The sequence below is a fragment of the Leiobunum rupestre genome, chromosome 4 (assembly GCF_980474605.1).
Source record: "Leiobunum rupestre chromosome 4, qqLeiRupe1.1.hap1, whole genome shotgun sequence".
Classification (NCBI taxonomy): Eukaryota; Metazoa; Arthropoda; class Arachnida; order Opiliones; family Sclerosomatidae; genus Leiobunum; species Leiobunum rupestre.
In genome coordinates this window covers 36,074,004-36,087,982 of record NC_143387.1, presented here as the reverse complement: position 1 = coordinate 36,087,982, position 13,979 = coordinate 36,074,004, and the positions used below count along the sequence as shown (strand labels likewise).

General features: G+C 38.0%; 3 protein-coding genes across 3 annotated transcripts; 1 reads left to right on the top strand and 2 right to left on the bottom strand.

Moving 5' to 3' along the window:
- Nucleotides 1-303: 303 nt before the first annotated feature.
- LOC149947597 (major facilitator superfamily domain-containing protein 6-like) lies at nucleotides 304-3,526 on the top strand. Its single transcript, XM_090170915.1, has 4 exons — nucleotides 304-360; nucleotides 806-872; nucleotides 970-2,349; nucleotides 3,202-3,526. Exons 1-4 carry the CDS (start codon nucleotides 304-306, stop codon nucleotides 3,366-3,368), a joined length of 1,671 nt encoding a protein of 556 aa, XP_090027041.1. The 3' UTR covers nucleotides 3,369-3,526.
- LOC149947596 (major facilitator superfamily domain-containing protein 6-like) lies at nucleotides 3,173-6,620 on the bottom strand. Its single transcript, XM_090170914.1, has 4 exons — nucleotides 6,554-6,620; nucleotides 3,837-5,168; nucleotides 3,592-3,759; nucleotides 3,173-3,450 (listed from the first exon to the last, which is right to left on the bottom strand). Exons 1-4 carry the CDS (start codon nucleotides 6,618-6,620, stop codon nucleotides 3,407-3,409), a joined length of 1,611 nt encoding a protein of 536 aa, XP_090027040.1. The 3' UTR covers nucleotides 3,173-3,406.
- Nucleotides 6,621-9,019: 2,399 nt separating this feature from the next.
- On the bottom strand, nucleotides 9,020-12,162 carry LOC149947595 (major facilitator superfamily domain-containing protein 6-like). The gene is made up of 5 exons (XM_090172611.1): nucleotides 11,892-12,162; nucleotides 11,626-11,832; nucleotides 10,177-11,568; nucleotides 9,955-10,116; nucleotides 9,020-9,432 (listed from the first exon to the last, which is right to left on the bottom strand). Exons 2-5 carry the CDS (start codon nucleotides 11,681-11,683, stop codon nucleotides 9,347-9,349), a joined length of 1,698 nt encoding a protein of 565 aa, XP_090028737.1. The 5' UTR covers nucleotides 11,684-11,832; nucleotides 11,892-12,162; the 3' UTR covers nucleotides 9,020-9,346.
- Nucleotides 12,163-13,979: the final 1,817 nt, after the last annotated feature.

Here is a 13,979-nt window from a genome sequence, read left to right as displayed (position 1 = left end):
CCTCAATATTTCAACGAAGTCTGCCGCGTTATTCGTCTCCTTCAAGTTTAACTCTACGCGGAATCCATTCCCTGTAAATTTTACATTGAAATGTCTATATATTCCAAAGTACGCCTTTAGTCGGGAGGATGAGTTTGAAAAAAACAAGACTTCCTCACTAATAGATAAAAGAGGAACTTTAACCGCGAAAATCGAGAAATTCGAGTAGGCCCCCATCTAACGGCCTCAACCCGGAGATCGCGCTTTATAGGAGATTATCCGGAGGTTGTTTATATAACGATTTAAAAATGGCATTGACAGTATATGGGTAGTACAATTCTTTCAGAACTCGTCAAAGATAATTCTGCTAGACAATCTCAAGTAAGAAAGAACATTTTCTATTAAAAAAACTCGCCTGTATATCATCTGACCCGCTATCTTCTCGAACGTCGAAAGATAACCCCTCACAATAAACTAATAAATTATTTACGGAGGTACGATAATTAAAGTTTCGAGGTATAATTTTGGATAAAATGTGATAGTTATTATAATTAATCAAAAGACGGATCTACATACGAAGGAGTTAATGTTCAGAATATTTGAGAAAAATAGCTTCGGCGCGAGCTAGTCAATTATCTTATCAAAATAACGAAGCAATTATTGTGCCAAGTAATAAACTCGGCGGTAGCCCGGGGTAACAATTAGATATATAGTATCGTGGAGGCTCGAGTGGGATCGGCAGCTCAGATAATAACTTTAATAAAAGTTGAATTCGTACACACAATTTTACTTATGACATAATCCCGTTATTCGCCGATTTCTACAGATGGCTTTCCAGTGGATAAACCGGAGACTTTTGCCCATAAAATTGCACTATATTCTCTTTTTTGGAGGTACGATTATACCAAATTTAAGTCGCTTAAGTTTTAGTTTGTAATATTATTTAATTATGTTTACTATATGAACTCGAACATTTTCAATATTTCGCAGGACAATCCGCCATTTTGCCATTTCTTCCTATAATAGCCAAACAACTCGGCATAAGCGCCACAGCGCTTGGTCTGACTTATTCCGTTCTTCCATTCGTGGCTTTCTTTACGGTGCCTTTTCTATGCAGCTTGGCGGACAAACACAACGCGGTGAAGTTAATGCTCATGATAGCCGTGCTCATGACAGGCATCTCCTACAGCGGCATCGCCTTCCTTCAGCCGCTGAGGAAAGAGGTCACGTCCGCAAGCGGTCAAGTGGTTTGTTCCCCGAACGGGACGCGACTGGGCATCGAAGGCACGCGAATAACCAACGAAACTTGCGCTTCCAACGAAACCACTACTTGCTCGTGTAGTTTCTTAACTTGCGAAGGGCCGGATTACAATTCGCCAAAGGCGTTGTCTTGCAATTTATCCAATTTAGAGTTCACGATCGCGGTAATAAATCGTATCCAAATAGATCGGATAACAGACCCGACGGGAACAACGTACGATTTGACTTGCGACGAGGTTCTTTTGGTAGAATGCGAAATGAGTTGCACGACCATCCACCCCTGTATGGAATTAGACGACGTTTTAATAAACAGAAACCTATACAAATCTTATCAATTTTGGGTATTCTTGCTGTTGATGGTATCTTCGTGGGTATTCGCTTCGACAGTAATGTCTCTAGCCGATTCTCTCTGTTACCAACTGTTAGAAGGTCAAGAAGAAACCAGTTACGGGAAACAAAGACTATGGGGAACCATCGGTTGGGGTGGTTTTGGTAGCCTGATGGGATATTGGTTTAACACGACTAAAGACGCTAATCAAGAAGTAGACTATACGGTAGGTTTCATATTCATGTCGGTAACGTACTGCGTGGACCTCTTGGTCATCTACTTCATGAATGCGGTAAATACCGCGGACAAGCTAGTCGAAGAGCCGAAGTTAAACCTCGCTCAAACCTTTGTCGTCCTCGTCCGTAAGCCGCCCATAGTGGTGTTCATTGTAGAAGTCCTCGCGATGGGATTTCTCACGGGACTAATGTGGTCATTTTCCTTTTGGTACTTCGAAGACATAGGTGCTAATCATACCATCATGGGTTTAGTGATGGCGGTACAATGTTTCGCCGGAGAGTTGCCATTCTTTTTCTTCTCGGACGTGATCATCAAATTCATGGGTCACTTCTTGACCGTCTCGGTGTGCTTCTTAGCTTACGGACTTAGGTACGTTATCTACGCTTACATTATTGACCCGTGGATTATTCTACCGGCGGAAATTCTTCACGGGCCGGCCTACAGTTTATTTTACTCCACGATGACGTCATACGCGAAGAAGGTGGCCCCACCTGGATCCGAAGCGAGTGTTCAAGGAATTATGGCCGGCACATTCGAAAATTTGGGTGATTATTATTACCATAACTATTCGTCAAATCATATGTAACATAATTACTCATAAGTGTGCCTCTGTTTAACATCTCTGTATTAAAAATTTAAATGAGACCTTGTTTCACAGCCACCAAAGAAAATACGGACTAACGTCGCGTAAAACTGGTTTTAACTTCCTTCCCTCCCCGCCAGAACTAGCTTTGATGACGATAAAACCGTCATCGACTGGGAAGTGACGTCAATTACGTCATATCCTTGCAACAAGGTCTCATTGAGAAAAAGTTCTTTCTGGTACACTTATGAGTAATTATGTTACATATGGTCAAATATACCAAGAGAGACGGGTCTAAATTTCCAAGAGCGTCAAGGTATTTGCTACCACTGCAATTACCGAAATCTAAAAATAATTTGTCGAAAAAAAAGGCAGTAAATGAACGGAAATTATCAGACCATTGTATTTTAGATCCTTGTGACAACTTCTACTTTGTCTGTTTTCAAATTTCGGGCCCTAAGAGACCACAAAAGTCAAAGTTTTAGCACTTCCACCTAATAACGTGTTATTCCTCGAAAATATACCTCAGGAAATACCAAACATTTTTCCACGGAAAAGGAAAGCGTTTCAAATATTTATTACTAACTTCGCATAAACAAAATTCCTCCAAGTTTTAGGGGGAATTTCAATAACTTCGGTTCATTTACTCCTATTAAAAGACACATTTAAATAGTATAACATGGTGACGCTGGTTTCGTCTCTATATATTTTTCGATAATTTCACAGTATTCACCCATTTTACAAACGGCTTTTGTTCAAACTTAACTTTTAAAAATAATTACAAATTGTGTTTTTAAATTTTATTTAAATATAGGGGCAGCAACGGCAGGGTTGGTTGGAGGAATCGCGATGGACAGATATGGCGGGCGAAACAGTTTCTTAACATCGGGCTTCGCCGCGGTGGCCTGCTGTACAGTTTACGTCGCGTTTCATTATTTATACTTGAAAAAAAAAACAGATTTAAAGAAAGCGAGTAATTAAAAGTTCCGAATCGTTGACCACCAAAAAGAACTTCACAATTAGCGCACTTCTTTCGACGGTGAATCGGACATTTTCAGATCCTCTATATAATATAAAGTTGGTTTTAAATTTAAATAAAAATATCTGTATGGCAAAGCGTTCTTTTTATTCTGGGCAATTTTGACTGAAACGTTAAAGCAGTTGAGCGAATAAAGGCAATTTAAAAAAATCCGTGGACTCTTACCTTTTTGCACCACAGGCTTGGCTCTGGAAACAGCTATCCTGGAACCCACTCTCGCAACGACGTGAATGATGCTGAATGCCAAAGCGATGAGTGCGGCGTATCTGAAAGTCATTCGGCCTCCCAATTCATCAAAGCCAATTCCACCTAATAAAGCTCCAATAGCGACGCCTAAAATGAATTCAATTAAACTTTTAAAATGTAAATTGCTCCCACTAAAAACGGAGCGCGATACCGAAAGTACTAACCTAGACCGTCGAAAGTTCCTCCAACGAGACCTTGGACGGTAGCTTCAGTTCCAGGAGGCGCGATTAATTTGGCGTGAATTGTAATGACAGAATAGAAGAGCGAAAAGGTAACGCCTTCTAGGAGTTCGACGGGTAGAACCATCCAAGGATCGTGTATGAACGAGTAAACGAAAAAACGGATTCCGAATGAGATGAAAGTAAAGGTAAGAGCGTTTAAGCTACCGACTCGGTCGATGATCCAACTCGACACGAAAAAGAAAGGAACCTCTCCCAAAAAGCATTGCAAGAACAGGGCTATTCCGAGCAGCAGGCTGTTGGCTCCCAAACTATTCAGGTACATGTAAAAGTAATTCCAATGCAAACCGGTTAACGTTCCCACTCCGAACACAATCAGCAGGAACGACAAAATCTCGGTATTCTTTAGAAGTTGACCCACGTCTTTAAACAGATCCCCGGAGCTAGACGGATTCTCCAATTTTATAAACCACAAAGCTAGGACATCCAAAACGCCGATCGCGAACATCATATAAAACCCGGCGGAGTAATAAATCTCCTGGTCGTTGGGACTCGTTAATTTTATGACTAAGCCACCGGCGAGGCAAAATAAGCCCCAGCCAGCGCTGCCCCAGAGCCTTTGAACGCCGTAGCCCTCCGTCGTACCCCCGAGGAGGTCGAAAGTGACCGTGTCCGACAGCGAGACGATGGCCACAGTCCCGGCTCGAGAAAACAGAACCAAAACGATAAAAAGCCAAAATTGGTACTTGTGGTAAATTGGCGCGATATCTTCGACATTTCCGCAAAGTTCAAGGTGAGAACTCTCGATTTCGAGATGACAACGGTAATGAGTTAAAGAGTCGCGAGCTTCTAAAAAAGTTCGATTCAAAATCTCTATATCTCGGCTTCCGTCCATCGGACTATTATTAGGCGTCGTATTAGTGAACAGAAATGTCGCGTTGAACTCTTCGTCAAAGCCGTAAACGGAGCAATACCCGAGAGTTGAAACGTTCAAATTTAAGGTATCGAAACAAATGTTGGTCGCGTTTAGATTGGCTGTCCACTTTCGAGTGGTATTGATGTCCGCGGAAATTCGAACGATACCGCGGTGTATGGTAGGAGGCAGGAAATCAATGGCTAAGTACAGAATGTTCGTGGCGATGACCACCACTATAAGCGTCTCTTTGTGCTTGTGGAAATGGTCGGCAATGGCCCCGACCAAAGGCTTCGCGACGAGTCCAACTATACAGATACATATCGTGATGACGCCGATTAGACTGGCTGATACCCCGTAACTTTGAGCAATGACTGTTATGTAAGGAACGAGACAGGACAGTCCTGGAAAATGATGACAAGGAAAAATATCAGTGCCGAAAAAAGGTTCGCGATTAGAATGGGAAAATAGCTCGGAGCAACGCCATTTCAACCATTAAAGGACTAAAACTGGTTTCCGTTAAGGGGGAAGAATACAGTAAAAACCTCTTTTTCGTTCAAGCTGAACGTTTCTATTTTAACAATTAAATAATTGAATTATATTTTTATTATTAGACTGAACCTTAGTTAACGAGATATAAGGTTCTAACTAAAGGGTAGTTTGGACCCTTGCCCAACTTGTTTAGCCCGAATTAAAACGTAATAACTTAATTAGTTTTAAATTTAAAATCGTCAAAATTATTTTAATCACTAACCAAGAGGCTGTTCTACACATAACTATTAATTTTATAATTTAAAACACAAAATTAAAAGAGTTCAGCTTGAGATAGCGCGAAAGTAGACAATGGCCACAGTAGTCTTCCCCCTTAATAAACGCATGTGATTGTAGGCAGCACTTTGAGAATATTATGCGATTCTTAATTTATGCGTGGTAATAAATTAAATATTAAGAGAACGGAGATATTAGAACGAGGCAACCCAACAGCTACCAGATTCTGATAGATAAAACAATATATCGGGTATCCCAATTTACTAAATCAGGCCATTTTTATCATAAAGTGTTAATGGGTAATTTGAAACGAAAGAGCATTATCCCAAATACGCTTAATTTCATGATTTACAACTAAGCTCTACAAACAAGGCGTTGATACTTTAGTATCAGTAGCAGAATTTATTTCTTAAACTTGACGAAATTGTCAAATTAAATATGCACCTTCACTTTCGAAACAAACTGAATATGTCAAGAAAAATGTATAGATCGAGTCAAATTGTCAAGAAATGGGTGAGCGTAAATAATGTAAGGTATATATATTTCAAAATTATAATATTGAGGAGCGCGCGGGTAAACTCATCCTAATTAACGATAGCGTGTTTAAAAAAAGATAGTCAGTGGATTTTGTAATTTTGGGCGACGATAGTGGATATTAAAAATTGCATAAGTAGTAGTTTATGTAAATTATTCCCGGAATAACCACCAATTTCATCTTTACCAAAGGCAAGAAACTACACGGGGAAGTCTCAATTCTGTTTGATGCTAAGTATAGAATATTATTTCCCATACCACTTTCAGTACTAAAGGTACGGAAGTATTAAGTAACTCATTTTAAAAAGAAAATGAAACCTGTTCTCTAAAGAACACTTTGATATTATCGGTATATCAGATACCAGTAGTGAATATTTCGTTACATTTTAGTGTCGAATATACGTTGTATACGGAATTTGTAAAATAACGAGTGAAATAGGATTAATTAAATTAAGAGTAGCGTAGAGTTAAAGATGAAAGGTCTTACCGCCAAAGAAAAGGAAGAAGTGCACTTTAATGAGTATCAATTTTGGGTTGATAGCCCACGGCCACATCTTAGCCTGATGTTTATTTGGGAAATTGGGTATCGATACTACTCCGTCTCCGACTTTTAGCTTTCAACTGATCACGATAATACTCGCGTGTGGCGAAGGAGACCAATTCGAAAATTTTCTTTTTCCGCCGCACACAGCTACTCTCGAACCGAGAGATAATAATATATCGAGAGAAAGCCTCGCGGACACTAACGTCAATTCTCGTGATGCCGAAAATGTTTGAACAGCTAACGCCATTAAGAGGAAGTCCTAAAGTAAAAATATATTAACATAAGAGTCTCGAATTATGAAGGTCGAGTAATTCGCCATTTATGAAATTAGAAAATCCAGCAGATAGATTGGAAGAGTATTTTAATTTGAACTATCAAAAATTTCAACATTTAACTGACCCCGTCATTATTAAACTAATTTTGAAACGTTACTTATTTCATAAGCGTAAATTTGGTTGATATTTTATGGACGGCTTGGAAGTAGAGCTTAAAGGGGGATAATGGTCAAATGAGTAAAAGTAAGTACAACAAATCCCATTAAAGCCGCCGACACAGCATTGGACGAGGTATATGAGAATTTGAAAGTAACTATTTCATTGTTACGAAATATTTAAACCTCATCCTCTCGTGCTATGGACCAGTTAGCACAGTCAAATTAAAATCATTTAGGAACAAACCCGGATACAATTTATGACAAGTAACTCTCATCGGATTTGCGGTAAAAACGTTTACCACTTTCTGTCAAGGAATGTCCAAAAGAGCCACAATTTTGTTTTGCGTTTTTGGTCTTTGTCCTATGGCAGAGTTGCTTAGCAGATAAATTCCTGTAATTCGATCATTTCGGAGTTTAGATTGTACGTTTATCATCAGCGCCACCAAGTGCGCTTAGATGGGCTCCATGACTTTTTGCTTGTTGTTTAATGTGTGTATTTGATTATTTCTATCATTTGATTATAAACCAGCAAAGGTGGGTTCGATATAAAATCAGACCCTGCATTTGAAAAACTTGGGTATTTTTTTCTACTATTAGTAATTTGGAAATTGATACGCCAAAATGGCCGCTACAAGCGAAATACGTGTAAATACATATTGCATTCATCTTAAAGACAGATTCTAGATGAAACAGACGTGCTAAATTCGGAAATAAATCGTCATAGGACGATACACGGCTAATGCGATAGTACTGTGGAAACTAACTTAGAGACAACGTTTAATTTGATGGCAGAGTTTACAAATAATTTCCGTTTTGAAGTCTTCAGTGTGCTGGAAGGTCGGAATGAACTCGTTCTCTTACTCTCTCAACAATGAACCATCTGTGGGTAAAGCTCTACTCAGAACTGAGCGAAGTTTGTTGAGTGCCCATTGACATCTAAATCACCAAGCTGTCCCTTGTATGATTATTTGTTTCCGAACTTAGCATCACTCTTTCACCTAGAATCCACCTTTAGAACTTTAGTGGAAATTTTGCATATTTATTCTATAGCGGCAATTTTGATTTTCAACGCTGCCTGGCGTGTACATTACTACACTGCCAGTCGTCCTAAAATATTTTTTTTTTTTCAGAACGCAGCGTCATATTTTAAACAGAATCCTCCTTTGTTAGTCACTGGTCTATAAGAAAATCATAGAAATGCATATAAACAACAGCAGCAAACCATCTATGCTGAAAACTGGAACCCATATATGCAGGGGTGGTGTCTATACACCGAATGATAAGAAAATTTTCTGCTGTACAACTTTGTCCTTGGACGTTTAGGTCTATCGTACACCGTTTATTCACACAGAAACCAAATGGCAAACATTCTTGTATGGTTCCCGTTGCCAGATATCTGTAAGCATTTTTACACATAGTACTTCAAGTAGACACCAAAACCGTAATTTTTGCTTGTCACAAACCATTTCCGATCCATAATTTATTTAAAAGTGCTAACTGGCCGATAGAGCGAGGACCCTCGCCGACGGAGCTCTAAATATATGGCGGTCTATCGCACCGAATTAAGAACTTTGCTTCGCTTTTTCCTACCCAGTCTGTACCTGCTGCCGATTAATAAGTTCCAAATAACGAGTAGCTATCCAGATAGTGCCGATCATTTTTTTCTTAGCTCTAGTTTTCCGTATGACCGGGTCAAATACGCCAATACTGTAAATTTACACATTTTCTAATAATCTCTAATGTTCATTAATTCAACGCGAATAAGTTATCTCTTAATCTAATATAAATAAATTGGAAACATCAGCGACTCCAAAACCACTTATATAACGACAGTACGCGCCCTCGATAACACAAGGAACAAGGACAGCTCCACTATATATCTTTCTGATAAGAAAAGTTCTTTCACGACAGTAATTATTTGTATAAAATAACTCGCGACAAGCTTATTTATAATCAATCAGTAATGATATTAATGGTAAAATGAGAATTAATAGAAAACTTTATTGATAAGTAATTTGCAGTAATCTATGAATATTTAATATTACATGAATTCTTCATAAAGTACCACGATATTTCACCAGGTACCACAAATTTTTTATTAAAGTAATTTGTCACTATGAACTCAATCGCAATAACGTTGTAACTTCATAATTTGTTGATCAATTTTAAATTAAACAGTATGTTGAAAAACGACGAATGAGATTCAAAGTAATCTTAAAAACCTGATAATTTCCATTTTAACCCAAACTCATTTCAGGTATACCTGAACCAAGCCCAACTTTCAATTGTTGTTTAGCATTCAATTACAAATTGTCTTCGTTGTCTAGAAGAGAATTTAGTCCTCTTAAATCAGCAGTTTCTTCTTCAGTGTTCACAGCTTGGACGTGAACTAAATATGTAGAACCTTCCATTATTGTGATACTACAAACCTTTACACTGGTTTTCACCATAGACTAGAAACGAGTAAAATAACTTGAAACATGCCTTACAAAATACTTAGAAACATGTGATTTTCTAAAATGAATACCTTTTTAAAAAATCGCCTTTTAATTTTCACTAGTCAGTTTTGAAGGGCAAAAGTTCAAAAAGCATTATTTTACTTCCTTAAAGGGACTTTTAAGGGAGGTGTGAGGGGTCGGATGTCGATTCGAAAAACGTCACTGAAACAGTGGCGTAGCCAGGATTTTGTTTCGGGGGGGCACTGAAACGTCATTAGAGTGTAACTTTGTAAATGTGACGTACGGGGACCGTCATTAGAGTGTAACTTTGTAAATGTGACGTACGGGGACCGAATGACGTTTTTAAATGGACTTCAACCCCCCCCCCCCCCCGACAGCTCTGCCTTGAAAGTCCCTTTAATAAGTGCAATTGTACCCAAGTGAAAACCAGTCTTACTAATTAATATTCATACTTGGACCATTTCTTTGATTTCTCTCTCGGATTATAAAGACAATATCAGCAATGAAGTGAAGAACAGCACAAATAGCCCCACATAAGGCTGTAATTCGAAACATAAGTGACCCTCCTAAGTAAGAGTATCCTTGACCTCCTAAAAGTCCACCTAACGCCAAACCTAGGAAGGTAAAACAGTGGAAATAAAAGTCTTCTGAAACAGTAATCTAAATACCTTTACCTAAACCTTCAAATGTCCCTCCTACAATCCCCTGCATAGTTGCTTCAGTTCCAGGAGGCGCAACAGCTTTAGCATAAGTTGCCATCAATGTGTAAAATAGGCCAAATGTTAATCCTTGGCATAATTCAAAGGGTAATGTATACCATGGATCCTTTAAATAAGAGTAATACAAGAACCTCACACCAAAGGTTCCCAAGGCAATTGACATGGCATTTCGGTTTCCAATTTTATTAATAACCCAACCAGCTATGAAGAAAAATGGTAATTCTCCTAGAAAACATTGAACCATCACACATAAGCTCATAAGCAGTGGCGTAGCTCCCAGATCAGACAAGTACCAGTAGTAGAAATTCCAAAATATTCCAGTTAAAATGCCCATAGCCAAAACACCAAGCAAGAAAACAATAACTTCAGAGTTTTTCAGCAGTTTCCCAATATCTTTAGCAATTTTCCCAGAAGGTTTAGGATTTTTTATGTCAGAAATGCTTATAATTACTGCACATATTACCATAGCAATGGCTAAAGAGTAAAATCCGGGAGAGTAGTTTGTTTTGCCATTGATACTATGATTAGTAGTAGCTAATTGCACGAGGTAGCCAACAATTATTGAAAAGACACCATAGCCAACAGCGCCCCATAGCCTTTGTTTCCCATACAAATGATATTGCCCTTCTAACATGGAAAAGCATGCAGTATCAGATAATGAAATAAGGACAGATGTTCCGGTACGGCAAAGAATGAAGAGTATAATATAGAACCAAAAATTGGTTTGCTCTATAGAGCTTATTTGGCATGAGTCAAGTTGCTTGGGAAACATTTTGGTTTCACATTTAAATAACTTGGGTAATTGGCACTGTATTGGAGGATAAGCTGATAGTTCTTCCACTGGGAACCAAACATTAACTTCCGTGCGTTTAACATAGTTCTCCAGAGTAAAATTAAAATTTTGGGATGGAGACAAACACTGCAGCTGGTCTATAGTCACATTGGCAAAATCTGCTTGACCCGTTTCATTTATCAAGTCACATTCCGAGCATCTCAAGTCCATAGATATATTTCCAAAATTCTGTTCCAAATCTTCGATGCACAATTTGGAAGACTGTTGATTTAGTGCAAATTCAGATCCACCGTCTGAACAAATTAGAATACTACTCACTGGTACGGGTCCTTTTTGAGGTATAAAATTAATGGCCAAATAAGTTAATCCTGTCAATATGAGGAAAATAGCCGAAACTAGTTTAAGCTTCTGAAATTTGTCTACTAATGAACCACAGAATGGCTTTGCAATCATTGATAAAAATGGGAAGAAAGTGGTAACAAGTCCAACCGCACTTGCAGACATTCCTAAATCTTTTCCAATAACTGTTAAAAAAGGCATTATACCAGCTAGGCCTGTAAAAAAATATTGCGTTAAGTTTGAGAGCAATACTTAATATTCAATTATTTTACCTCCCCAGAAGAAAAAATAGTGTGCCTTTATAGGCAATAACTTGATATTAATCTTCATGGTTGTAGGCGAATTTTCAAAACTAAGGCTCAAATATTTTCTAGATTTTTAGGTAATAAATCAATGAAATTCTCAAGACTCTCAGTTCTTCCTAGTAATCATTAATGGCCATGTGAGCATTGTGATCATATCACTTCACGGCACAGAGACTACAAAATTCAAAAACGATTAAAATGGTTATTGTATTAAAACGACAAACAAAGAAAACCTTTTAAGTTGTTATAATCTAAGACCATATCTTCGGTTATAGTAAAAGTCACATGGATGGTGCCAATCACGTGAAGCACGGTCGATTTGGATTTTAAGTTTTTAACGTTTTTTTTACGGCGACGTCCAGGCGAAAATAAATTTATAACCCTCGGCATTTTGGGGTCCGAACATGTAGAACCGCCTAACGTGATTGTCATGATGTCAAGTACTTGAGTTTTGTGCTGCAATCTATTTCACATACCATTACATATTGTTCATTAGGAATTTGGAAATTATTAAGTACAGAAATTTTGATAGAAACCAAAATCACAAAAATTGTATTAAACGTTTTTACTTCAGAGAGTTTGTCTCCAAAAATAGCCCAGAGATGGCATACTTGTCTCACACCGAAACGAGTCCCGCCAAATTCGATTAAGGGTTGTAGCGAACCACATAATATAATTATTCTAAGAATTAGCCTTATTTATTTATTGTCACTACATCACCTATCAAGCCGTGAACGACTTATGTGTAGGTATCAAGATATGTACAAATATTCAACGCAACAGTACATAACGGCCAACGCGAGAACTTCACTTGGCTATAGAATTTTCTTAAAATGGAAAAGCTTCAACTTACCATCTGGTTAACTTTTCGAGCTGACCACTATGTGGCTCTATGTTAAATGAAATGATAAGGCGAATTGATATCGTTGTAACATAAGTAACATATGTACGTAAATTAGGAAAATGGATCGCAAACTAATTTTCAGAGCTATTGTACAATCTCGGTTTAGTTCTCAGCACAGAGCCCCTAGCAGGGCCGTGCTTAGGGGGGGGGGGGGGAGCCGGGCAGTCACCCAGGGCCTCTAAAATTTTACACTCAGTTTCACCCGGGGCCGCAGGGGGGTCCCTAAGCCTAGGCTATACTGTGGATAAATTCGGGAAATGCATGTATTTATGTAACGTGAATACTTCGACGCTAACTGAAACTGCAGCAAAATATGATATTGATCCCCAATTTCAAGTAAAACGGCAGTGAAAAGTTAAAAAACATTTTGACGAATTAGCTTCTGTCATCTGACCACCGATTCGAAAAAATGGAAGATATTTTTAAAGTGACCCTTTTCAATAATGTGTTAGACATTTTGATATCTCAAGTAGAGCGGCGTTTTACTGCTATGAGAGAAATCTGTGACACGTTTGATTTTCTAACGCCAAAAGTTTTAGTAGATATCGACGAAACAGTTTTATTACAAAAATGTGATCAATTTCTGTTAAAATATTCTGATTTAATAGGACCAAATTTTTCGCTTCAATTTCTCAATGTTTACCATTTGCTGCTACCTGAATTAACCGAACCGTGGACTGTTCAACAATTATAAGGAAATTCGGAGTTCTTGAATGTGACGTTACAGAAGTGTTTACTGCAATGTTATTATTTCACACTATACCTGTAACTTCTGCAACAGCTGAAAGATCTTTCAGCAAACTAAAAATAATTAAAAGTTATTTGCGGAATAGTCTGGGACAAAATCGGCTTTGCCATTTACCATTAATAGCAATCGACAACAAGGCTGCATCAAAATTAAATTTGAATGAAGTTATTGATAATTTTTAAAACATTAAAGCGCGCAAAAGATTGTAAGTTTTCATTTAAAAAATTTTAAATAGAAAAATAAAAGATTTTTCATAACCTTTTTTTTTTGGAAACATATTGGTTAGGGGGCCTATTTGTTTTTTGCACCGGGGCCCCTTGCCCTTTAGCTACGCCACTGCTGCCCCCTAGTGTCTAAATATGAACAAGGAGAAATATACTACTACCAAGGACGATAACACGCTAATCAATTCGAGTGCAAGTCCAAGTCGAAACTGGGCGAGAGTGTCAGTGTCTAAAAAAGGTTCGGTCAGGAAATTTGCATTAAAACAATAGGAAATGTCATACTTAGTGTATTATGTTACTTATGTTGTAACTATTTGATAATAAGTTAATTATTTAACTATATTTTATATATTGGCCATTAAAATTAGCTAATTAGAGAAGTTCCTAAGGGAAAACCCTGTGAATGTTTAATAACGTTTTCTGCCACTATAGATGAGGTAAAGAC

Coding starts and splice junctions, on each gene's coding strand:
- LOC149947597 (XM_090170915.1), top strand. CDS start 304: ATGGGTAGTACAATTCTTTCAGAACTCGTCAAAGATAATTCTGCTAGA. Junction 361..805: donor ATTCTGCTAGACAATCTCAA/GTAAGAAAGAAC, acceptor CGATTTCTACAG/ATGGCTTTCCAGTGGATAAA. Junction 2,350..3,201: donor CGGCACATTCGAAAATTTGG/GTGATTATTATT, acceptor ATTTAAATATAG/GGGCAGCAACGGCAGGGTTG.
- LOC149947596 (XM_090170914.1), bottom strand. CDS start 6,620: ATGTGGCCGTGGGCTATCAACCCAAAATTGATACTCATTAAAGTGCAC. Junction 5,169..6,553: donor CTTCTTCCTTTTCTTTGGCG/GTAAGACCTTTC, acceptor ATCATTTTCCAG/GACTGTCCTGTCTCGTTCCT. Junction 3,760..3,836: donor AGGAACTTTCGACGGTCTAG/GTTAGTACTTTC, acceptor AATTCATTTTAG/GCGTCGCTATTGGAGCTTTA.
- LOC149947595 (XM_090172611.1), bottom strand. CDS start 11,683: ATGAAGATTAATATCAAGTTATTGCCTATAAAGGCACACTATTTTTTC. Junction 11,569..11,625: donor CTATTTTTTCTTCTGGGGAG/GTAAAATAATTG, acceptor ATTTTTTTACAG/GCCTAGCTGGTATAATGCCT. Junction 9,433..9,954: donor AAATCAAAGAAATGGTCCAA/GTATGAATATTA, acceptor CTACATATTTAG/TTCACGTCCAAGCTGTGAAC.